Source organism: Saccopteryx bilineata, chromosome 9 (genome assembly GCF_036850765.1).
Source record: "Saccopteryx bilineata isolate mSacBil1 chromosome 9, mSacBil1_pri_phased_curated, whole genome shotgun sequence".
In the NCBI taxonomy this organism is placed as follows: Eukaryota; Metazoa; Chordata; class Mammalia; order Chiroptera; family Emballonuridae; genus Saccopteryx; species Saccopteryx bilineata.
The window spans coordinates 38,203,530-38,228,829 of NC_089498.1; the positions used below are offsets into that span (position 1 = coordinate 38,203,530).

At 47.2% G+C, this 25,300-nt stretch overlaps 1 protein-coding gene across 4 annotated transcripts; it reads right to left on the bottom strand.

Moving 5' to 3' along the window:
* Positions 1-1,672: 1,672 nt before the first annotated feature.
* On the bottom strand, positions 1,673-24,988 carry NUDT19 (nudix hydrolase 19). Of its 4 annotated transcripts, none has more exons than XM_066244054.1 (3): positions 24,092-24,978; positions 5,225-5,432; positions 1,673-1,958 (listed from the first exon to the last, which is right to left on the bottom strand). In XM_066244054.1, exons 1-3 carry the CDS (start codon positions 24,803-24,805, stop codon positions 1,753-1,755), a joined length of 1,128 nt encoding a protein of 375 aa, XP_066100151.1. In that variant the 5' UTR covers positions 24,806-24,978; the 3' UTR covers positions 1,673-1,752. The 4 variants fall into 4 exon arrangements, 3 of the variants coding, with proteins under 3 accessions (XP_066100151.1, XP_066100153.1, XP_066100154.1); XR_010727160.1 differs by lacking the exon at positions 1,673-1,958 and adding an exon at positions 6,768-7,161 and having other exon boundaries at positions 5,313-5,432; positions 24,092-24,988; XM_066244056.1 differs by lacking the exon at positions 5,225-5,432 and having other exon boundaries at positions 1,688-1,958; positions 24,092-24,985.
* Positions 24,989-25,300: the final 312 nt, after the last annotated feature.

Below are 25,300 nucleotides of genomic sequence, written 5' to 3' on the forward strand. Positions count from 1 at the left end.
AAGTGCCTGGAGGAATGGAGAAGTTGGGGAATGATGGCTAAGGGGTACGGGTTTTTTGGGGGGGTGATAAAAATGTTCTAAAATTGATTATCTAATGGTACACAACTCTCTGAATGTATTTTAAAAACCAATGAATTGTATACTTTAAAAAAAATACTGGCCCTGGCCATTTAGCTCAGTTGGTTATAACATCATCCTGAAATGACAAGGTTGTGGTTCAATCCCTGGAACCACATCCAGGAAGCATATCCAGGAACAAACCAAAGAATGAACGACTGAATGGAACAACAAATAAATGCTTCCCTTCCCCCTCCTTTCTCTCTCCTTTCTAAAAGTCAATCAATCAATAAAAAATTAAGCCCTGGCCAAATCGCTCAAGTATTCAATACTTGGACCATCACCCCAGAGCACAGAGGTTGCTGGTTCAATTCCCCGGTTAGGGCACATACAAGAGCAGCTTGATGTTCCTGTCTCTCTGTCTTTCTCTCTGAATAAATTTTAAAAAAAGAAAAAGCTAAACTAAAAATAAACACCATTAATTGATGAGTAATTCTATCTCTCTCTAATCTCTTTCATTAACTACCACTCCAGAGTAAAAATAGTTATGGCTTTCTTTTTTTTTTTTTGTATTTTTCTGAAGCTGGAAACGGGAAGAGACAGTCAGACTTCCGCATGCGCCCGACCAGGATCCACCCGGCACGCCCACCAGGGGGCGACGCTCTGCCCACCAGGGGGCGATGCTCTGCCCCTCCTGAGCGTCGCTCTGTTGCGACCAGAGCCACTCCAGCGCCTGGGGCAGAGGCCAAGGAGCCATCCCCAGCGCCCGGGCCATCTTTGCTTCAATGGAGCCTCAGCTGCGGGAGGGGAAGAGAGAGACAGAGAGGAAGGAGAGGGGGAGGGGTGGAGAAGCAGATGGGCGCTTCTCCTGTGTGCCCTGGCTGGGAATCCAACCCAGGACTTCTGCATGCCAGGCCGACGCTCTACCACTGAGCCAACCGGCCAGGGCCTAGTTATGGCTTTTGATATGGTTTCATATTTCTTTAAAATATTAACTGAGAAATTATCAAATTTCCAATTTGATAAACCTAATAACTAATACTATTTGGTTTTCAACAGAATTGTATCTTAATCATCAAGCTAAAGAAATAACAAAAAAATAATGGCATTGTTGCTCACAAGATGAGCAAGTCTGTTGTTTATCATGTAACCAGACACCCTTAAATTAACTCGAGCAGAGAGTCTAAGGACTTCCTGGATCATCTCCTAACTACATCAAGGAAAATGCTAATACACTGGATATTTAAAAGGCAATGGCAGGACAGCTTAATTAAACTTTTGATAATAAAACAATATAGAAGTGGAAACCCTTGTAATTTTTTTTCTCATTTCAGTAACAAGATCATAATACCCTATTTAATTTTTATTTACTGATTTTTAGAGGAAGAGGGAGACAGAAAGAGACATCAATTTGTTGTTCCACCGACTGTCATTGGTTGATTCTTGAATGTGCCCTGGTTGGGGATCGAACCCACAACTTCAGCATGTCAGGACAATGCTCTAACCAACTAAACTACCCGGCCAGGGCCTAAATCATTAATACTTTATACTTGTGTGACACGGTAATGTTTAAAGAATAAAATAAGCAAAAGAGCTCCATAACACACTTGAAATATAAGTTCCAAGCAAGTCTAGTTAACCCTCTTTATTCATTAGGACAACTTCAAGTAGGCCAGCTTACAAATGAGCAATATATTACAAATAGCTCTTATTTATTATATAGTTCTTAGGATAAACATGTTTATACTTTGACTGAACAGTCACGTAGATACTAGAAAAATGGTGATTGTGCCACACTATTCGGTGCAACTTCTTGCTTTCATTCATGATTTCTTCAGTCTTTTTTTCAGTGGACAAATGATTGTTTAAAAGGTTTGAATCTTCTATGTACAGGTCATCTCCTGAAAAATAAATTTTAATTCCACAAAGTGTTATTTTATAAAACATTCCAGTGTATTAGTGACATATAAATTTGCATTTCTAAAAATCTTTCATGTGCTTAAAACTGAGTTGTTAGAGGCCCTGGCTGGTTGGTTCAGTGATAGAGCATTGGCCTGGCGTACAGGAGTCCCGGGCTTGATTCCCGGCCAGGGCACACAGGAGAAGCGCCCATCTGCTTCTCCACCCCCCTCCCCCTCTCCTTCTTCTCTGTCTCCTCTTCCCCTCTGTCTCCTCTTCCCCTCCCGCAGCCAAGGCTCCATTGGAACAAAGTTGGCCCGGGCACTGAGGATGGCTCTATGGCCTCCACCTCAGGCGCTAGAATGGCTCTGGTTGCAACAGAGCAACGGCCCAGATGGGCGGAGCATCGCCCCCTGGTGGGCATGCTGGGTGGATCCCGGTTGGGCGCATGCGGGAGTCTGTCTGACTGCCTCCCCGTTTCCAACTTCAGAAAAATACAAAAAAAAACCCAAAAACTGAGTTGTTAGAGAACCCTAATTTTATGAGCTTATCTCAATTCTTTCTTGTGCTTTTAGTACCCACACTCCTTAACTCCCCATTTTCCAACCAAGAATTTTCTTTATGCACATAAATATTTATGATTGGGCCCTGGCCAGTTGGCTCAGCGGTAGAACGTCGGCCTGGCGTGTGGGGGACCCGGGTTCGATTCCTGGCCAGGGCACACAGGAGGAGTGCCCATTTGCTTCTCCAACCCCCCCCCTTCCTCTCTGTCTCTCTCTTCCCCTCCCGCAGCCAGGGCTCCATTGGAGCGAAGATGACCCGGGCACTGGGGATGGCTCCTTGGCCTCTGCCCCAGGCGCTGGAGTGGCTCTGGTCGCAGCAGAGCGACGCCCCGGAGGGGCAGAGCGTCGCCCCTGGTGGGCGTGTCGGGTGGATCCCGGTCGGGTGTATGCGGGAGTCTGTCTGACTGTCTCTCCCTGTTTCCAGCTTCAGAAAAATACAAAAAAAAAAAAAAAATTTATGATTGGTATTTTTTCATCATGTAATTTTTATAGTTTACTACTCTCTTCATTCTAGACTATTAATTTTGGCCTTGATATCCACAAATATTTGATGTTTCAATGTGGGCTGCTCTAATAATTTTAAGGTTTAATTAAGAGAAATCTATACATAGAAATTGCTAAATTCTCCCACTATAGGATGAATAACAAATATTACCACTATTGTGAGAACTGAAACAGGTAGCCACAAATAAGACAAATCATAAAACTCCACTCTATACTGCCACAAATCTTCCACCCTATACATACCCAACAACAACTGACCACCAACAAACTCCCTAATTCAAATAAGTTGACAATTTACAAGTTCTCATAATTCAAAATTAAAATATAAAACAGTGAGATATGAAAGAACTTTATCAATGTCTAGAAAATATATTTACATAAATGTATATGTATATAAAATAACTTATTCAGAACGTGGGGCTATAATAAATACTATAAAGGCCCTGGCCAGTTGGCTCAGTAGTAGAGTGTCGACATAATGTGTGGATATCCTGGGTTGTTTTTTTGGGGGTTTTTTTTGTTGTTGTTTTTTAAATTTTTATTTATTTATTTATATTTTACAGAGACAGGGAGTGAGTCAGAGAGAGGGATAGACAGGGACAGACAGACAGGAATGAAGAGAGATGAGAAGCATCAATCATTAGTTTTCCATTGCATGTTGCAATACCTTAGTTGTTCGTTGATTGCTTTCTCATATGTGCCTTGACCGTGGGCCTTCAGCACACCAAGTAACCCCTTGCTGGGGCCAGCAACCTTGGGTTCAAGCTGGTGGGCTTTTGCTCAAACCAGATGAGCCTGCACTCAAACTGGCGACCTCGGAGTCTTGAACCTGGGTCCCCTGCATCCCAGTCTAATGCTCTATCCACTGTGCCACCGCCTGGTCAGGCTGGATGTCTTGGGTTTGATTCCCGGTCAGGGCACACAGGAGATGCAACCATCTGCTATTCCACCCCTCCCCCTTCCCCCTCCCCCTCTCTTCCTCGCTTGCAGCCATGGCTCAATTGGTTCTTCATAAGTTTATTTTGTTTATTTATTTATTTATTTATTTATTTATTTATTTATTTTTCTGAAGCTGGAAACGGGGAGAGACAGTCAGACAGACTCCCGCATGCGCCCGACCGGGATCCACCCGGCACGCCCACCAGGGGCAACGCTCTGCCCACCAGGGGGCGATGCTCTGCCCCTCCGGGGCGTCGCTCTGCTGCTACCAGAGCCACTCCAGCGCCTGGGGCAGAGGCCAAGGAGCCATCCCCAGTGCCCGGGCCATCCTTGCTCCAAAGGAGCCTTGGCTGCGGGAGGGGAAGAGAGAGACAGAGATGAAGGAGGGGGGGTGGGGGGTGGAGAAGCAAATGGGCGCTTCTCCTATGTGCCCTGGCCGGGAATCGAACCCGGGTCCCCCGCACGCCAGGCCGACGCTCTACTGCTGAGCCAACCGGCCAGGGCCTCAATTGGTTCTTAATTGGTTCAAGCACATTGGCCCAGGTACTGAGGATGGCTCCCTGCCTCAGGCACTAAAAATAGCTCCGTTGTAAGCATGGCCCCAGATGGACAGAGCATCAGCCCCAGATTGGGGTTGTCAGGTGGATCCTAGTCGGGGCGCATGCAGGAGTCTATCTCCCCTCCTTTCACTTGGAAAAGAAGAAAAATAAATAAATACTATGAATATTTTATAGACTTTTCGTTTTTAGTGAGAGAGACAAAGACACAGAGATAGACAGGAAGAGAGAGAGAAGCATCAACTCGTAATTGTGGCACTTGAGTTGTTCATTGATTACTTCTCATATATGCCTTGACTGGGGGGCTCCAGCTGAGCCAGTGATCTCTTGCTCAAGCCAGGAACTTTGGGCTTCAAGCCAGCGACCTTTGGGCTCAGGCCAGTGACCATAGGGTCACGTTTATGATCCCACACTCAAGCCAGCAACCCCATGTTCAAGCTGGTGAGCCTGCACTCAAACCAGATGAGTCCCGTGCTCAAGCCAGCAACCTCAAAGTTTTGAACCTGAGTCCTCAGTGTTCCAGGTCGACACTCTATCCACAATGCCACCACTTGGTCAGGCATATAGACTTTGACTTTATTTAATTAATACCACTATAGTGCATAACACAGACTGTAAATCATGTCTGTGTTGGGCAATACTGCCATACAGCCCAGTGGATTAAATGTAAATATTAACAAAAGCACTGATGCTTCACTGATTTACCTGGTAAAAGGTGGATAATCCCATCAGCTGTTTGTAATATGATTGGCATCCATCTTTCCACCTCTTCTAATGCATGATCCAAACAAAATTTGTGCAAGTCAGAGAGAGAGGCAAAGTTTTTGAGCCTTCTTATTTCATAGAACTGTGGGGGCATCAATATAATTTCTTTTGATGTGAAACTTGCAGTTGCCTCTGATGGAGATAACCACTGTAGAAGACAAAGGTAAGATTTCCTGAGGATTAATTCATAGACAATATAAGATTTGAGAGTCTGAAAATACAAAGTTAATTCACTATTGTGCCTTGCTAGATTCCTCTGAGACAACATGGAAAGGTTTGGTGGAGAAAGCTGGGTTGATCACCTAATAGGTTGATTATTGGGATACTGTCCCTGAGGACTAGTAAATAAACCAGGCTAGATCACCAGGGGTCAAAAGTCATTCAATATAAAAGGCAGCAGATGCTGAGAGTGCACAGTAATTCTGGTCATTTCCTAAAGGAAAGAAGACTCTGAAATGTAAACTCATGGCAGCAGATTAAGAATTTAGGGCCCATTTGTTACTCCCATAAGTAGGCGTCTAGACTAGGCCCTGAGCATGTGGTAGTCGACAAGACAAAGCTCTCTCAGGCCCTACGGGGCCTTCAGCAACCAAAATGTGGCATGATGCATGCTACATGTTATAATGGGGGTAAAGAGTCAGGACATTAGGATTTTCAGGAAGTTCAAGAGGTATAACTCAGCCCACAGTCCCATGAATGCAATAATAGCATGCACCAACCAGCCAGTTTGCCCACTTAACTTAAGTGGTCTCAGTGCTGTAACACACCCTCCTTTCCAAACCTTCTGTCCATATACATTTGGATAAAAAGAGCTGATTCAATAAATATGGAATAACCCCAAAAGGTCTTTCTTTAAATGGTTTACTATATATCCTCTTACAATGGGGAAAACTGATTCCCACACCCAAAACAGGGCGTTGAAATTGATTTCTGCTCTGGATAACTATAGACCAAAGGTTGACAAGCTTGCATGTGCTTAAACCTGTTAAATCTTTAGTCTATAGAGCCCAGCAATTTATGTTTAACAAGCACCCCAGATTATTCTGAAGTTGGCTGCATTTTGTAAACAAAGCTTGGGCCTCAAAGAACCACCTAATCTTTATTTACAAAGTATTCTGTTTTGTCATTTCTATGTGAGTTCAGTGATAATAATTATAGGATCACGTTGGATATGGCCCTTCCACACCTCCTGCCAGATGGCCCAGGGCCTGAGCCCTCTGCTCTTCCATGTGTGTCATGTTCTGCCAAGGAACAAACTGACCTTGAAAGCTTCCATTCCCTGATTCCCAGCACACACACACACCTTTGACTCTGTGCCACTATTGCCTAACTGCTTTATAAGCCAGACCGCCCACATGTTCAGTGCGAACCCTCAGCTGACCTGCCACCAATGGTACTATCCCCATATGTAAGTAATGACAGCTATGTCTGCCTCATCAGGTCCTCCTTGTGGAATATCTGTGAGATAGGTGGACAGACATACCTGGTCTCGAACTCCTGCATTACAAATGGCGTCATCGGCAGGATATTCTGGAAAAATCCCAGGTTGAGTTGACCACTAGCAGCACGTCTATTGGGGAGTTGTCAGGGGTAATCCCTGAGAAGTCACAAGGGGCAATCCCAGAGGAATCTGGGGGTGGGGCGGTCCCAAATGGCTGGTCAATTGTATACGGCATGATGTTGCCACATTAGTGGACTCTTGGGGTCCGCCGAGGGACTGGAGGGATACTCCTGAAAGTCCCATGAATGTGTTCGCTGCCTTGAAGATGGTGAGAGATCACTGGAGTCTCAGGATAAAAAAGGACCTATGAGGAGCTACAGTAGCGCTTGCATGGCCCCTGCTGGAGCCCTGTGTGTTGTGACACAGAAGCGGTTAGCTGCGGAACAAAAGTGCAGCGTTTAGAAGAATTGAAACTAGAAAGAGATATGAGACTGTAGCAGGCTGACAACAAGGAAACCTTGATGACAGAATAGGAGTCTTTTAAAAATCTTAGAGCCTCCTCCTGAAGGTCTGTGAGTTGCTGTGGTTCCAGGAACAATAGGGGCATCAACACTACTCCAAACCTTGTGCAGACTGTGGGAGTAGGAGGGGTTAACATCACAACCTCAATGGGAAGGGAAAACAGCAATTTTAAAAACTCAAGCCTGAAGGCCCTGGTTAACATCACAACCTCAATGGGAAGGGAAAACGGCAATTTTAAAAACTCAAGCCTGAAGGCCCTGGCTAGTTGGCTCAGTGGATAGAGCGTCAGCCCAGCATGTAGACATCCGGGGTTCAACTCCTGGCCAGGGCATACATGAGAAGTGACCATCTACTTCTCCTCCCCTCCCTCTTCCCCTTCTCTCTCTTCCCCTCTAGCAGCAAGAGGGTCAATCAGGGCGCTGAGGATAGCTGGCTGGTCCAAGTATCGGCCTCAGGCGCTGAGGATGTCTTAGTTAATTCAAGCATCAGCCCCAGACTGGAGTTGCCAAGTGAATCCTAGTCAGGGCGCACACAGGAATCTGTCATCCTTCCTCTCACTTAAAAAAAAACCCCAAAAATTCAAGCCTGAGTAGCCCATGGCTGACATCTCCCTTCCCTCCTCTCCAGCCTCCTTGGAAAGTTGTCAAGGACAAATGAGAATCTTGCCTTCTCTACAGCTATTAGAAATACTGTTTATATGTATAGCAAAAAATATTAAATTATCCCAAATATCTTTTTAGAGCAGGTGGTCTGGGAAATCATTTGATATTACTACTGGCTTAAAGTTAATATCTTTTAAAGTCCTTAACAAAAAATATGTCTTTTGTTTTGCTTAGGTTTAAAAAAGGTTCCTGTTATCTTGGTTAAGTCTTTTGAAAATATGAGTATGTTTGCCAATGAAAGAACCTGTGTCTGAAAGTTATGAAATCTGTTCATAAAAGCACCCATCTAAAAAATGCTGATTATTCACTTCTGCTTATTATTAAAGGTTAAGGTTTCTAAACTTCAGATTTTTTTTTTTTAGCAAAGGAGACAGGCAGACAGATACAGACAGACAGTAAGGGAGATAGATGAGAAGCATCAACTTGTGGTTGTGGCCCTGGGAAGATTAGAAAGGCCTTTTGTTGCATTTGTTCAATAATTCCCGCCACTGAGACAGTTGCCTGACTCCTTTTGACTAATTTCTTTTTTTTTTTTTTTTGTACTTTTCTGAAGCTGGAACCGGAGAGAGACAGTCAGACAGACTCCCGTATGCGCCCCACCGGGATTCACCCGGCACGCCCACCAGGGGCGATGCTCTGCCCACCAGGGGGCGATGCTCTGCCCCTCCGGGGCGTCGCTCTGCAGAGACCAGAGCCACTCCAGCGCCTGGGGCAGAGGCCAAGGAGCCATCCCCAGCGCCCGGGCCATCTTTGCTCCAATGGAGCCTTGGCTGCGGGAGGGGAAGAGAGAGACAGAGAGGAAGGAGGGGGTGGGGGTGGAGAAGCAAATGGGCGCTTCTCCTATGTGCCCTGGCCAGGAATCGAACCCGGGTCCCCCGCACGCCAGGCCGACGCTCTACCGCTGAGCCAACCGGCCAGGGCCTTGACTAATGTCTTTAAAAATGTACAGTTCCTGCCTGACCTTTGGTGACACAGTGGATGGAACTCTGAGGTCGCTGGTTCAAAGCCCTGGCTTGCCCAGTCAGGGCACATACAGGAAGGAACTGAGTTCATACTCCCTGCTTCTCCCTCCGGTGGCGCAGTAGATAAAGCGTCGGCCTGGGAAGCTGAGGACCCAGGTTTGAAACCCTGAGGTCACTGGCTTAAGCATGACACTTGCAGGAATTCCTTGGGCTTTTAGATTACTAGAGGGTCGTTCTTCCCCATTTAGCTCAACTAGTTGAACCCTTGTATGCCCTGTTGCAGAAGGGGGTCACCTGGTATTGGACAGAGTACCATAGAAAGCTTTTCAGGCCACTAAGAAGGCTATAGTTACTGTCCGGGCCTTGAGGATAGTAGAACCAAGGCTCTCCATGTGAACTAGAAGTTTACGTAACACCTGCGGGGTATGGCTGGTGTTTATGGCTGAGAAGAGGACGAGTGCAGACACTGCTAGGTTTCTATTCCCACTTATAGCATAGAGCAGAAGGCCAGTACAGCCCCATAGAACAGCAGATGAATGCTGTATACCAGGCCTTACCACGGAAGCCATCACAGGGCCTGCTCCAATAAAGGTACATACCATATCACATATGCTATCACTGGATGGGTGCATTTGGTGCTGAATAGACCCAAAAGCATAATGGCCTAAATCAGGGGTCAGGAACCTATGGCTTGCAAGCCAGATGTGGCTCTTTTGATGGCTGCATCTAGCTCGCAGACAAATCTTTAATAAAAAAAAATAATGTTAAAAATATAAAATATTCTCATGTATTACAATCCATTCATTTCCTACCACTCATGTTCATAGTTGCAGGTGGCTGGAGCCAATCACAGCTGTCCTCCAGGACAACCCCAAATTTTTATTGGATAATGCATAACGTACACGGGTCGTTGTACGGCTCTCACGGAATTACATTTTAAAATATGTGGCATTCATGGCTCTCTCAGCCAAAAAGGTTCCAGACCCCTGGCCTAGATAGACAGCAACTCTGACTGAATAGAGTACATATCTCCAGCAATGGAGTAAACTAGCAACTAGCCCCCTGGGCAAGGAATTGCAACCTGTCTGGGCCTGGTGTCTTACCAAGATACAGGACAGACAATACCCAAGCCCAAAGCTGTGAAACCTCCCCTGGTGCAGGAAGTGAAGCTCCCATTCAGAGGAGGCCTAGTACATCAACAGCTCAAGGCATACTGCCTTGATGGCATAGTTACATAGCAGCCAGTGACTGAGAACAATGGAATGGAGGATGGTGAAGGGCAAAGTAGCCAATAAGCCTGACCAGGCGGTGGCACAATGGATAGAGCATCAGACTGGGATGCGGAGGACTCAGGTTCGAGACCCCGAGGTCGCCAGCTTGAGCATGGGCTCATATAGTTTGAGCAAAGCTCACTAGCTTGGACCCAAGGTCACTGGCTTGAGCAAGGGGTTACTTGGTCTGCTGTAGCCCCACGGTCAAGGCACATATGAGAAAACAATCCATGAACAACTAAGGTGTTGCATGTTGATGATTGATGCTTCTCATCTCTCCGTTCCTGTCTGTCTGTCCCTATCTATCCCTCTCTCTGAATCTGTCTCTGTAAAAAAAAAAAAAAAAAAAAAGTAGCCAATGGGCTGAACTGCGGGCAGTATAGTTGCCATAACCCATGAAGCTGGGCCCCTAACACTCTGCGCCAACAGTTAGGCAATGTATATGGAACCGACTCTGTGGCTCCATGAGAGCAAACTGACTGGACCATACATCAGAAACCTCTTTGAAGTCAAGACATGTGGGCTGACCTTATAGCATTTATAACAGAGCAAGACTGTCATGGTGTTCCATGTCAGGGGACACTAGCCTCTGTTTTGTTTTGTTTTTGTTTTTTTTTTTCAAAGACAGAGAGTCAGAGAGAGGGATAGATAGGGACAGACAGATAAGAACGGAGAGAGATGAGAAGCATCAATCATCAGTTTTTCGTTGCAACACCTTAGTTGTTCATTGACTGCTCTCTCATATGTGCCTTGACCATGGGCCTTCAGCAGACCGAGTAACCCCTTGCTCAAGCCAGCGACCCTGGGTCCAAGCTGGTGAGCCTTGCTCAAACCAGATGAGCCTGTGCTCAAGCTGGCAACCTCAGGGTCTTGAACCTGGGTCCTCGGCATCCCAGTCCAATGCTCTACCCACTGCACCACCGCCTGGTCAGGCAAGGACACCAGCCTCTGAACAACCCTGGCAACGATGAAGCTGACACCTTGGCACAGATCTAGTAGTTACATTCCCTAGCAGTGGACACTATGGACTGGCTGCACCGGAAGCTGAATCATGTTAGTCAGCGCACCATGTGGGAGACAGTGAAGGCCTGACATCTGCCCCTCCAGTATGCAGACTTTGTAGATACATGTCAGAAGTGCCCAGTATGTGCTAAGAGACATCTTACCCCCCTCCTGTAAGAAGGTGGGAGGATCCAACAAGGGGAGGAACCCCTGACCTGTTGGCAGGTAGACTACCTCAGACCCTTGCCTCATAGTGTGGGATCTCAGTATGCATTCACCCACCTTGATACAACAGAACTTCTACTGGCATACCCAAGTGGAAAGACCAATCAAAGGGAGACCATCTGGAGGCTTTGGCAGCTCTGTGCCTCCTACAGCACCCCTGAAGTAATTGAAAGTGACCAGGGAATCCAATTCCCTGGACACCTGGTCCAGGACAGGGAAGAGAACCAGCACATCGATTGACAATTCCATCCACTCTATTTTTTTTTTTTTTTTTTTTTTTTGTATTTTGTATTTCTCTGAAGTGAGAAGCAGGGAGGCAGAGAGACAGACTTCCACACGTGCCTGACCAGGATCCACCCAGCAAGCCCACGAGGGGGTGATGCTCTGCCCATCTGGGGTGTTGCTCCATTGCAACCGGAGCCATTCTAGCACCTGAGGTGAGCCCATGAAGCCATCCTCAGCACCTGAGCCAACTTTGCTCCAATGGAGCCTTGGCTGCGGGAAAGGAAGAAAGAGATGGAGAGAAAGGAGAAGGGGAAGGGTGGAGAAGCAGATGGGCACTTCTCCTGTGTGCCCTGGCCGGGAATCGAACTCGAGACATCCACACACTGGGCTAACACTCTACCACTGAGCCAACCAGTCAGGGCCCACTCTATAACACTATTGGAGCTGGACTCATAGAATGATATAATGAGCTGCTGAAACAGGCTCTTAAGACCAATAATGACTCATATTAAGGACAGACAATGCACTTGGCAGACTGCCTCAGGGTCTTGAATGAATGGCCATGGGGAGGACAAGCAGCCTTGGTCAATGCCTAAGTGCATTCTGTGGCAATCTACTCCAGATTTGAAGCCTGGGCAAGGTCAGCAGAATTATGTACTCTTGCCAGCCTCTCATGATGCTCCCCCAGGGTGATCAACTCTGATTTGGGACTGGACAGCACAGATTAGCCACAAGTGGTGCTCCATCCTTTCCTCTAGGTGGGAGGGTCTGACCCAGGTTCTGCTCTTGCAACCAGCAGTCTCCAGTAGTTGGCCAACGTGGATCTGCTGCCAGAATCCCGGTGGCCAGACCATTCCCAAAGGGACATACATTGCCTCAGTCTGGCTGATTAGGACCCTGTCCAGATACCTATCCTCCACAGGCAGGGAAGGGAGTAGCACAGGCGTGGTATAGGAAACCAGGGCACACCCCTCAGAGTGTGACTGTGCTGATGCAGGATCATGAAACTGCCTGAATTTTACCTAATGGTGGGGATTTGCCTTTGTTAGTACCCTTATCTCATTTGTCTTATCCCTAGGTTAAGTATAGGTAACTCCTTTCTGTAGAGTCACAGTACATATTAGGTGTGCTCAGAATTTCCCACCTCAGTGGGGACAGATTACCCTGGAAAATACATCCAGCCAATCAGACAGAATGGACCTGGTTACAGAGGTGAAAGACCCTCCTTTCAACACCACCAAAGAACAGGTGTTCCACCTCATCCGGGAAGGTGTATGGTATGTCAGGAAGCAGACTCAAGCATGACCCTGACTGCCCCTCAGCCATGAGGTTTGAACAGGGCTAAGCTGGATGACCGCTGTATGTGCTGATTTACTCATCTCAGCCCCTCACTGCATTGAAAGAACTAATAGGACTGGTAATGTAACCCACCCCATGGAGTGGCTATCACAGGTCCTGTGTGAGAACATAACCTACATCACTTCCAATGACCATTTGAGGAAACAAAATGTAACCTTTCAGACAGGGGCCTTCCCCATCCCATGAGGAACCTTTGGATCTACAGGTCTTATGGTTGGCCCTCCTTGCCTTACAACTTGAAGGTTACCCCTAGGGGCAAACTTAAAATACATGCTATTAAGTATTATAGGTATCTGTCTTTTCTTACTGGTGCTTGCTTGTAGCTTATACTGTGTCTGTAGTATTTGGATGTAATGCACCATTGCTCAGCCAGCACAGGTTCTCTATTGGAAAAATTTTGCATAGATTGTGAGGTGAAAGAGCAATGCTAGGGTGGAGTGTACCTAAGTTTAATGCTAGACATGGCCCTTCCACATCTGGCAGATAGCCCAGAGCCCAGGGCCATGTGCTCTTGAAATATATGTCATGTTCTGCCAAGGAACAAACAGACCTTGCAGAAGGCTTCTATTCCCTAACATCCAGCACATACACCCCTGGCCTTTGGCTTTGTGCCATTATTGTCTAACTGCTTTATAAGCCAGACTACCTACATGGTCAATGCAGGCTCTCAGCCAACTAACTGCCATCAGTACTGTTCCCATATGTAAGTAATAAAGGCTACGTCTGCCCCATCTGGTCCTCCTTGTGGTTTTTTCAGAGTATCTTCAAGACAAGTGGACCTACCTGGTCTCGAATTCCTGCATTATAATAATCGGGATGAAGGGTTAAACAACAGGAATCAACCCACTTACTTCAACCTGTTAGGTTAATCCAGACCATAGGTTAAAAGGACTTAACATTTACTGGTTACTTGTTACTAGTAAAGCACTGCTCAAATACTTTATGTAAAATATTTTTTATCTTTAAGTCAATTCTGCACACTGTCATTGTACAGATGAAGAAACTCAGGCAACTACTCTATCTAGAAAAACTGGGATTCAACCTTGGGGTACGGAGAAGGGACTGGCTCTAAATTCCTCTCTGTTTCCACTAGGTTTTGGAATCTCAGCACTGCTGTCCCTTTATTTTTTTTTATTTATTTATTTTTTACAGAGTCAGAGACAGAGTGATAGATAGGGATAGACAGACAGGAACAGAGAGAGATGAGAAGCATCAATCATTAGTTTTTCGTTGTGGCACCTTAGTTGTTCATTGATTGCTTTCTCATATGTGCCTTGACCGTGGGCCTTCAGCAGACCGAGTAACCCCTTGCTGGAGCCAGTGACCTTGGGTCCAAGCTGGTGAGCTTTTTTTTTGCTCAAACCAGATGAGCCTGCGCTCAAGCTGGTGACCTCAGGATTTCGAACCTGAGTCCTTCCTCATCCCAGTCCGACGCTCTATCCACTGTGCCACCGCCTGGTCAGGCACTGCTGTCACTTTAGACCAGATTAATTCTTTGTTGTGAGAGGCTGTCCTATGCACTAAAGGATGTTTAACACTGTGACAACCAAAAATGTCTCCAGACATGGCCAAATGTTCCTGGAGGTGGGCTGGGCAAATCCCCTCTGAGAACCACTAGACCTGACCAGATTAAGAACTACTTATTGGCCTGCCCTGTGCTGGCGCACTGAATAAAGCGTCAACCTGGAATGCTAAGGTTGCAGGTCTGAAACCTTTGGCTTCCCTGGTCAAGGCACATATGAGAAGCAACTACTATGAGTTGATGCTTCCTGCTCCCCCCATACACCCTTCTCTCTTTCTCTCTGTCCTCCCTCTTAAAAAAAAAAAAAAAAAAAAAGAAAACAAATTACTTATTGGAACCTCTCCTTCCAGCAATGAGTGCTCTATTACCTTCTCCCAACTTAACGTAAAAAATAGTAAGTGGGGAAAATCTATAAAACCACCATTTTGAACACTGAAAAATGTAGAATTGTAATATATGATAAAAGAATAACAAACAAGGTGAACTCAGTCGAGTTCCAAGAGTTGTCAAGGCTTCCTTCCTAAAGGAGGAGGGAGAACCTAATCAGACTGTAGGATTCTCACTTATGAGAAGACAAAGACCAGAGTATGGGAAGACACATCCCTACTAGAATTTGGAAGGCAATGAACCAGAGAGGAGGGATCTACATAGGTAGACCTTTAGAAATATCTCCAGGCTGCGGTTGTGGTTGTCGCTAAACACTAATCTACACATGCATAAAGTGAAACCACATGACACAGGAAAACAATGATTCCTAAGAAAAGAACAATTACTTGAGAGCTTTAAGACTAACAATTCCAAAACAAAACAAAACAAAACAAAAAAGATTAACAATTCCAGGGCTCGCCTAAGGCCAGGAATATTTCAAATTCCTCCCAACCCCAGCGGAGAGACCTTGCTGACTATAAAGGGCATTCTGTAGACTCCCAAAGAGTCACACATTAGAAATGCAGCTATTAGCCTTAGAATAAATACGACCATACACCTACCCTAAAATATCTTATAAAACAAACCTCAAGCCTGACTGGGCGGTAGCGCAGTGGATAGAGCGTCGGACTGGGATGTAGAAAACCCAGGTTCGAGACCCCGAGGTCGCCAGCTTGAGCGCAGGCTCATCTGGTTTGAGCAAAAGCTCATCAGCTTGGACCCAAGGTCACTGGCTCGAGCAAGGGGTTACTCAGTCTGCTGAAGGCCCACAGTCAAGGCACATATGAGAATTCAATCAATGAATAACTAAGGTGTCGCAATGAAAAACTAATGATTGATGCTTCGCATCTCTCTCCATTCCTGTCTGTTTATCCCTCTCTCTCTCACTCTGTGTCTGTAAAAAAAAACAACCTCAAAAGGATCAAGCTAATATGCAATAGCTTAACTTCCTGCCAGGAAACTCCAACAATCCTTAAAAGAGTATGATAAAATCCAGTACTCAAATAGAAATCACAATATCCAACATCCAATCAAAATATGCAAGACCGCCTGACCTGTGGTGGCGTAGTGGATAAAGCGTCGACCTGGAACACTGAGGTCGCCGGTTCGAAACCCTGGGCTTACCTGGTCAAGGCACATATGGGAGTTGATGCTTCCTGCTCCTCCCTCCTTCTCTCTCTCTCTCTCTCTCTCTCTCCCTCTTTCCCTTTCTCTCTCTCTCTCCTCTCTGAAAATTGAATAAAATCTTAAAAAAATAAATAAAATTGCAAGACCCACCAGAAAACAGGGAAATGTGACCTACAACTAGAAGAAAAATCTGTCAATGAAAACAGACACAAAAATTACAGAAATGATAAAATCAGCAGAAAAGGACCTTAAAACCACTATTAGCCCTGGCCGGTTGGCTCAGCGGTAGAGCGTCGGCCTAGCGTGCGGAGGACCCGGGTTCGATTCCCGGCCAGGGCACACAGGAGAAGCGCCCATTTGCTTCTCCACCCCTCCGCCGCGCTTTCCTCTGTCTCTCTCTTCCCCTCCCGCAGCCAAGGCTCCATTGGAGCAAAGATGGCCCGGGCGCTGGGGATGGCTCTGTGGCCTCTGCCCCAGGCGCTAGAGTGGCTCTGGTCGCAACATGGCGACGCCCAGGATGGGCAGAGCATCGCCCCCTGGTGGGCAGAGCACCGCCCCTGGTGGGCGTGCCGGGTGGATCCCGGTCGGGCGCATGCGGGAGTCTGTCTGACTGTCTCTCCCTGTTTCCAGCTTCAGAAAAATGAGAAGAAAAAAAAAAAAAAACAAAAAAAAAAAACCACTATTAAAAGTATAATCTGGCCCTGGTTGGTTGGCTCAGTGGTAGAGCATTGGCCTGGCATGTGGATGTCCCAGGTTCATTTCCCAGTCAGGGCACACAGGAGAAGCACACACTGTTTCTCCACCTCCTTGTCTCACTTCTCTCTCTCTCTCTCTCTTCCCCTCCTACAGCCATGGTTTGATTAGAGCAAGTTGGCCCTGGGCACTGAGGATAGGTTCATGGCCTCCATCTCAGGCTCTAAGAAGAGCTCGGTTGCTGAGCAAGGGAGCAATGCCCCAGATGGGCAGAGTATCGCCCCCTAGTGGGCTTGCCAAGTGGATCCCAGTCAGGGCGCACGCAGAAATCTATCTCTCTGCCTCCCTTCCTCTCACTGAATAAAAAATAAAAATAGGCTTGACCTGTGGTGGTGCAGTGGATAAAGTGTCGACCTGGAACACTGAAGTTGCCAGTTTGAAACCCTGGGCTTGCCTGGTCAAGGCACATATGAAAGTTGATGCTTCCTGCTCCTCCCCCCTTCTCTCTCTCTCTCTGTCTCATTTCTCTCTCTCTCTCTCCTCTCTAAAATGAATAAATAAAATCTTTTAAAAAATTAATAAATAATAAAAATTAAAATTATGATCTATTGGCTCAAAGATGTAAAGGGAAATATAAAGATGATCAGAGAAATAGAAAATATTTAACAGAATTTCTAAATAGAATCTCTAGAGATAAAAAAATATCTGAACTAAGCCTGAGCTGTGGTGGTGCAGTGGATAAAGCGTCAACCTGGAACTCTGAGGTCGTCGGTTCAAAACCCTGGGCTTGCCTGGTCAAGGCACATATGGGAGTTCATGCTTTCTGCTCCTCCCTCCCCCTTCTCTCTCTCTCTCTCTCTCTCTCTCTCTCTCTCTCACACACACACACACACACACTCTCTCTCTCTCTCTCTCTCTCTCTCTCTCTCCCCTCTCTAAAAAAAAAATTAATAAAAAATAAAAATCATAAATATCTGAAATAGCCTGACCTGTGGTGGCGCAGTGGGTAAAGTGTCAACCTGGAACGCTGAGGTCGCCAGTTCAAAACCCTGGGCTTGCCTGGTCAAGGCACATATGGGAGTTGATGCTTCCAGCTCCTCCCCTACTTCTCTCTCTCTGTCTCTCTTTCCTCTGTCTCTCTCTCTCCTCTCTAAAAATGAATGAATGAATAAATAAATAAATAAATAAAAGATGTTAACCTAGAATTCTAAACATAGCCAAAATAGCTTTCAAAAAACAAAGGCAACTGCCCTCGACGAATGGCTTAGTTGGTTAGAGTATCATCTCAAAGTACAGAGGTTGCCAGTTTGATTCCGGGTCAGGGCACATACAGAAACAGGTTGATGTTCCAGACTCTTTCTTTCCCTTCCTCTCTCGCTAAAAATCAACAAATAATTTTTTTTTTTTTTTTCTGAAGCTGGAAACGGGGAGAGACAGTCAGACAGACACCCGCATGCGCCCGACCAGGATCCACCCGGCACGCCCACCAGGGGCGATGCTCTGCCCCTCCGGGGCGTTACTCTGCTGCGACCAGAGCCACTTTAGCGCCTGGGGCAGAGGCCAAGGAGCCATCCCCAGCGCCCGGGCCATCTTTGCTCCAATGGAGCCTTGGCTGCGGGAGGGGAAGAGAGAGACAGAGAGGAAGGAGGGGGAGAGGGGTGGAAAAGCAAATGGGCGCTTCTCCTATGTGCCCTGGCCGGGAATCGAACCCGGGTCCCCCACACGCCAGGCCGACGCTCTACTGCTGAGCCAACCGGCCAGGGTCAACAAATAAAAATTTTTTTAAAATACAATCAGCTTTAAAACAAACCAAAAATAAATAAATAAGGCAAAATAAAGTATTTTTCAGATAAACAAAACTTAGAGGCATTTATTGTCAGAAGATCTGAAATACAAGACATATTAGAGGCAGTTCTTTAAGCAGAAGGCCACCAAATGTAGATTTAAGTCTACACAAAGGATAACACTGAATGTAAAATACATATAATTGAAAAATTAAGCTCACCTATGGTGGCGCAGTGGATAGAGCACCAACCTGGAATGCTGAGGTCGCCAGTTTGTAACCCTAGGCTTGCCTGGTCACATATGAGAAGCAACCAATAAACAGCTAGAGTGAAGCAACTACTTCTGGTTCCCCAACCCTCTCACTCTTCTCTCTGTAAAATCAATAAATAAAAATCTAAAAAAACGCCAACTCTTATTGCTTGTCTCCTAACAAAAATCTACACAAAGAAATAAAGGGTGCTAAGAATGGCATACATGCAGATAAAATTAAAATATTCTTCCCCTCATTTTCACAGTCTTAATAGACTGGCTGTTTAAAGCAAAAAGAATTAATGTATTACAGAGTTTATAACAGCAATAAAAGTCGAATTTATGACAATAGCATAAAAGACAGGAGGGAAGCAATGTAAGTATATTGTTGTAAAGTCTAGCATTATATATGAAGTGAAAGATATATACTGCAAACCCTAGAGCAATCACACAAAGATACATAGTTTAAGGCCTGACCAGTGGTGGTGCAGTGAATAGAGCATTGACCTGGGATGCTGAGGGCCCAGTTTTGAAACCCCGAGGTCACTGGCTTGAGCACAGCTCATCAATATGATCACATGGTAGCTGGCTTGAGCAAGGGGTCACTGGCCTGCTGGTCAAAGCACGTATGAGAAGCAATCAATGAACAACTAAAGTGCTGCAACTACGAGTTGATGCTTCTTATCTCTCTCCCTTCTTAGCTTTCTCTTTCTCACTCGCACACATGCTAAAAAAAAAGAGACATAATTAATAACTCAATAATAGAGATAACCAGAGTCCTAAAAATATTCAAATAATCCAAAATAAGTCAGGAAAAGAAAAACAGTGTAAAAAAATAAATAGGATGGGTAAAAAACTAACAGTAAGATGGTAGACTTGAATCTAACCTTATTTATAATGACATTAAATATAAATAATTTAAGCACTCTAATTATAAGGCAGAGATTGTTATATTGGATAATAAAAGTAAGTCTATATGCTGCCTACATGAAACACACTTTAAATATACACAGATAGGGCCCTGGCTGGTTGGATCAGTGGTGGAGCGTCAGCCTGGCGTGTGGGGAGTCCTGGGTTCGATTCCCAGCCGGGGCACACAGGAGAGGCACCCATCTGCTTCTCCACCCCTCCCCCTCTCCTTCCTCTCTGTCTCTCTCTTCCGCTCCCGCAGCCGAGGCTCCATTGGAGCAAAGGTGGCCCGGGCGCTGAGGATGGCTCTGTGGTCTCTGCCTCAGGAGCTAGAATGGCTCTGGATGCAACAGAGTGATGCCCCAGAGGGGCAGAGCATCGCCCCCTGGTGGGCATGCCGGGTGGATCCCAGTCGGGTGCATGCGGGAGTCTGTCTGACTACCTCCCAGTTTCCAACTTCGGAAAAATGCAAAATAAATAAATAAATAAATTGGGCTAGTGGCCCTGGCTAGTTGGCTCAGTTGTAGAGCATTGGCCTGCTGTGTGAAAGTCCCAGGTTCAATTCCAGGCCAGGGCACACAGGAGAAGCGCCCATCTGCTTCTCCACCCTTCCCCATTTCCTTTCTCTCTATTTCTCTCTTCCCCTCCCACAGCCAAGGCTCCATTGGAGCAATGTTGGCCCAGGTGCTGAGGATGGCTCCATGGCCTCCGCCTAAATTGCCAGAATGGCTCCAGTTGCAACAGAGCAATGCCTCAGATGGGCAGAGCATCCCCCTTAGTGGGCCACCAGGTGGATCTCGGGAGGGCTCATGAGGGAGTCTGTTTTGGCTCATGAGGGAGTCTGTTTCTCTGCCTCCCCACTTCTCACTTCAGAAAAATACAAAAACAAAAACAAACAAACAAAAAAGCCCTGGGCTTGCATGGTCAAAGCACATATGGGAGTTGATGATTTCTGCTCCTCTCCCCTTCTCTCTCTTTCTCCTCTCTAAAGTGAATAAATAGGCCCTAGCCAGTTGGCTCAGTGGTAGAGTGTAGGCCCCAGGCATGTTGATGTCCTCAATTCAATTCCCTGTCAGGGCACACAGAAACAACCATCTGCTTCTCCTCCTCTACCCTTACTTCTCTCTCTTTCTCTCTTTCTCTCTCCCTTCGCCTCCCACAGCCATGGTCCAAATAGTTTGAGCACATTGGCCCCAAGTGCTGAGGATGGTTCTGTGGAGCCTTTGCTTCAAATGCTAAAATTAGCTGAGCATGGCCCCAGATGAGCAGAGCCTTGACCCCAGACAGGGGTTGCCAGGTGGATCGCGGTCGGGACACATGCAACAGTATATCTCTCTTCCTCTCACTTGGAAAAGAAGAAAAATAAATAAATTAATAAATAAAATGAATAAAGTCTTTAAAATACATACACACACACACACACACACACACACACAGATAGGTTAATAGTAAAGGATGGAAAAAGATATACTAACCGACGGCTAATTAAATGAAACATCGAGTGGCTATAATAGTATCAGAATAAACTTCAGATTTCAGAATAAGAAATATTACCAGGGACAAAGAAGGGTATTTCATAATAATCAAAGGATTAATCCACCAAACTTTTTTTTTTTTTAAGAGACAGGGAGAGAGTCAGAGAGAGGGATAGATAGGGATGGACAGACAGACAGAAACGGAGAGAGATGAGAAGCATCAATCATCAGTTTTTCGTTGTGACACCTTAGTTGTTCATTGATTGCTTTCTCATATGTGCCTTAACCACAGGCCTTCAGCAGACCGAGTAATTCCTTGCTCCAGCCAACGACCTTGGGTCTAAACTGGTGAGCTTTGCTCAAACCAGATGAGCCCGCGCTCAAGCTGGCGACCTCGAGGTCTCGAACCTGGGTCCTCTGCATCCCAGTCCAAAGCTCTATCCACTGCGCCACCACCTAGTCAGGCAATCCACCAAGCTTTAACAGTCCTAAATGCAGCACCTTACAAAGGAGGTCCAAAATACATGAAGCAAAACCTCACAGAACTGAAAGGAAAAAAGAAATTCACAATTTTTTGTTGAAGATTTACACAATCCTCTCAGTACAGTATTTGATGGAACAAGTAAATATTGAAGATCTTAAAGACACTGTCAAGGAATCTAACCTACTTGTCCTTTGTACAAACACTCCCTCAAACAGAGCCTAGTATCCCTTTTAGATGCAAAGAGTGCAATTCACCAAAATAGGCCATATATGTGGCCATAAAACAAGGCTCAATAAATTTAAAAAGATGCCTGACCAGGACAGGTCCTCAGCACTCAGCTCACCATCCCCCCAGGGCACCTCTCTCTACACCACGCCTGCTCATCAAAAAGGAAAAAACTGGCCAGACTGACCCCTTCCTGGGAATGATGATGGGCCTCGGAGGGGGCATGGACTTTGACTCCAAGAAAGCCTACAGGGATGTGGCCTGGCTTTAGCCGACCTCCTCGGATGGAAGAAGGAGCTGGAGGACCTCATCCAGAAGGAGCATGCCAGCATAGATGCTCAGTCAGAGTCAAGGAGCCCCAACCCACCACTTCAGCTTCCCTCCAAAGGTCCCCACCTCCTGCCAAGGAGGAAGCCAGGGCTACGAAGACAGAGAAACCGCAGTGACAGCAGCATCACCCAGGCAGGACACCCAGCTCCTCTGGGACAGTCCCAAACAGCCCTGGCCCTCCCTAACTTGCAATTCTTATCTGGGAAGCTCAGAGCATTCCCTCAATCTCATAACTACTTCCTTCCAAAACAGGGTTCCAGTCCCCCTGACCCTGGCAAATCTCTAATATCTGGGGGCTGAGGCATAGGCAGCCCATCTCTAACAGCCTGGAGCTTCTAACCACCAGGGGCAAGGATCGACCTCCCCTGATTTCTAACTGCTCCTGGGGGCTGGCAGGCCTCCAAATTTCTAACTGTCCTAAGACTGGGCCCCGGGGCCCCAGTACTCTCTACTGTTCTCAGGGGCCTGTGGCCAAGTAGACAAAATCTAACCTACCCTGGGTGGGGCGGGGCCCTCCAAACATAACATCCAATGTGGGGGTTTGAGCCTGCAGCCTGCAGGCCTCCCACCTCTCTGCCTCCAACTCCCAACTGGTTGCTGGGCCACCTTCACTCATGACCCATTTCCCATGTGGGGATGGGCAGATGATGTTGCTTATTGGAGACACATTAAATTATTTAAAATTTTTTAAAAATTTAAAAAAAAACTAAAAAAAAAAAGCCTGACCAGGCAGTGGTGCAGTGGATAGAGACATGGAGGACCCAGGTTCAAAACCCCAACCTCGATGGTTTGAGCGCGGGCTCACCAGCTTGAGCTCTGGGTCACTGGCTTGAGTGTGGAATCATAGACATGACCCCATTGTCACTGGCTTGAGCCCAAAGGTTGCTGGCTTGAAGCCCAAGGCCGCTGGCTTGAACTGCTGTAGTGACCCTCCCTCAAGGCACATATGAGAAAGCAATCAATGAACTGAAGGAGGAGAAACCAGAAGAATGCAGAGAGGGGGGCCTGCAATGTCTAGGGTCTTACACTCCAGCCTGTGACCTCAGTGTTCTTGACTGAGAGAACAAGGGCAGACAGACAAGTTTGAAAACATAACAAACCATGGGTGTGGACCTTGTTTGTTATCAGTTCCTTGAAATGAACTTGCAGCTCCAATAAGAAGAATGAGTGATAGGATCATCAAGGACAGACCCTCAGTCTACCTCTCCGCTTCCCCTCGCTAAGACATGAAAGTCATGTAGGCCTGAAAACAAAGAAGTCATAGAAATCGGGCCTTTGTCACATGAAAGCTAAAGCTGTAAAGTATATAAGATGCAAGAAATCTAACTTCGGGGAGCACGTGTTTTGTTGCCTCTTTGGGGGTCACGCAGCTCTGCCAGCTAAATAAATCCTACTTCCTTCCTCAAGTTGGGCGTTTTTGTTCTGCTTTGATTCCTGCAATAGTACAACTACGGTGCCCCAAGGAAGAATTGATGCTTCGCATCTCTCCCTTCCTGTCCGTCTGTTCCTATCTGTCCCTCTCTCTGACGCCATCAAAAAAATAATAATAAATAAATTATTTTTAAAAGGTTTAAATCACATAAAGTATGTTCTCTGAGGAAACAAACTGCTCTGATAGAAAAATGACAATATATGTAAAGTGCTTTAGGGGGAGCTGAACAGGCGGTCTACTCTGCTTCTGGAATCTCCGCAAGGGCTCTGCTAGGAGAGCCGCGTGGGAAGCCAGAGGTGCGGTCTTGGGCTTGTGAAGCCGCGGAAAATACTTCATTGAACCTGTAGGGCTGGGAGCCGGACTAACGAGGCCCCAATGCCCGCGCAGTCACTTACTGGCTGTACAGCCCTTATCTGGAGGTTCTGAGTAGGCCTTGTCCTCTGCCCGGGACCCCCACCCCGCGCCGTGATGACGCCCTACCTGGTAGCCCATCACCTCCACAAATTCTGGGGAGACCGGCGGCGGATCACGCAGGCAGCACAGGAAAAAGGCCGTGTCGAAGCGACGGCTGCCGCTGCTCAAGAACGGCGTGACCCAGCCGCTCCAGCTGTGCAGTGCCCAGATGTCGGGGGTGCAGTCGAGGTGTGCACAGAGGCGCAGGAAGTGGTGCGGGTCGCGGTGGACGCGTTCACGCCAGTCGTCTACGTTCTCCGGCGCCGGGAGGGCGCGACCCGGCTGGAGCTCCGGGGCCAGCGAGGTTCGGGGACGCAGGAGCAGCACGCCCGCTTCCTCGAAAGTCTCACGAATGGCGCAGATGCGGAGGGCTATGTCATCCGGCAGCGCCGCCCTGTCCAGTTTGGCGGCGTCGGGCCCCGTGGGCCACAGCACCGGGAAGGTGGTGCGCGGGAACGGTGCGGGGCTCAGGCCGAAGTACGGCGGCCGGTGGTGCGGCGCGAAGAGGCCCAGCCAGTCGGGCGAGCTGTCTGCTGCGTCCACTACACCGCCGGGGAAGACGTGCGCCCCGGGAGAGAAGCCTTGCTGCTGGGAGCGCTGTAGAAACAGCATCCGGAAGTCCTCGGCTGGCGGCGGGGGCAGCGACCCGGCTGCGGGGCTTGAGGGAGGCCAGCCCGCCACCAGCACTACGGTGGCCGCCCGCCGCCAGTTGCTTGAGCCCGACCGCAAGACGCCGCTCATGGCTTCCGGCCTCCGGGTTCTGGCGCAGCTACGAGTACCAAAGCACCAACCCTACGACCCACAGCGGTCTTCCTGGGTCAGAGGGCGGAGGCTCCTGTCTCTTAGATCAAAGTCCGGGCGCTCTGAGAATGGGCTTTCGCCGGTACCTTCATGTGGGAGGAGCGGGGCGCGAGAGCGGGCGGGGACAAGTACTGTCACAGCCATGGTAAAGGAAAAGCCTTAGGATCCTCACACTGGACCAAAAAGCTGGAATGCTTATGAGTGCACGTGACCTCCCAGGGTAAAAGTATGATGCAGTCCTGGTGACACCAAGCCGACCAAAACCTGAGAGCTAGGATTTTGCCCCTTAAACCCTGCGTTGACAGAAGACCATGTTTACTTTTGGGAGGGGTGTCACTGGAACAAGCCAGGATTCGTGTTGTCTGTCATCCTATTTTATCAATTTCAGGAGAGACAGGGGCTGAGTAGGTATAAGAGCGTTTTTAATTAAAATTG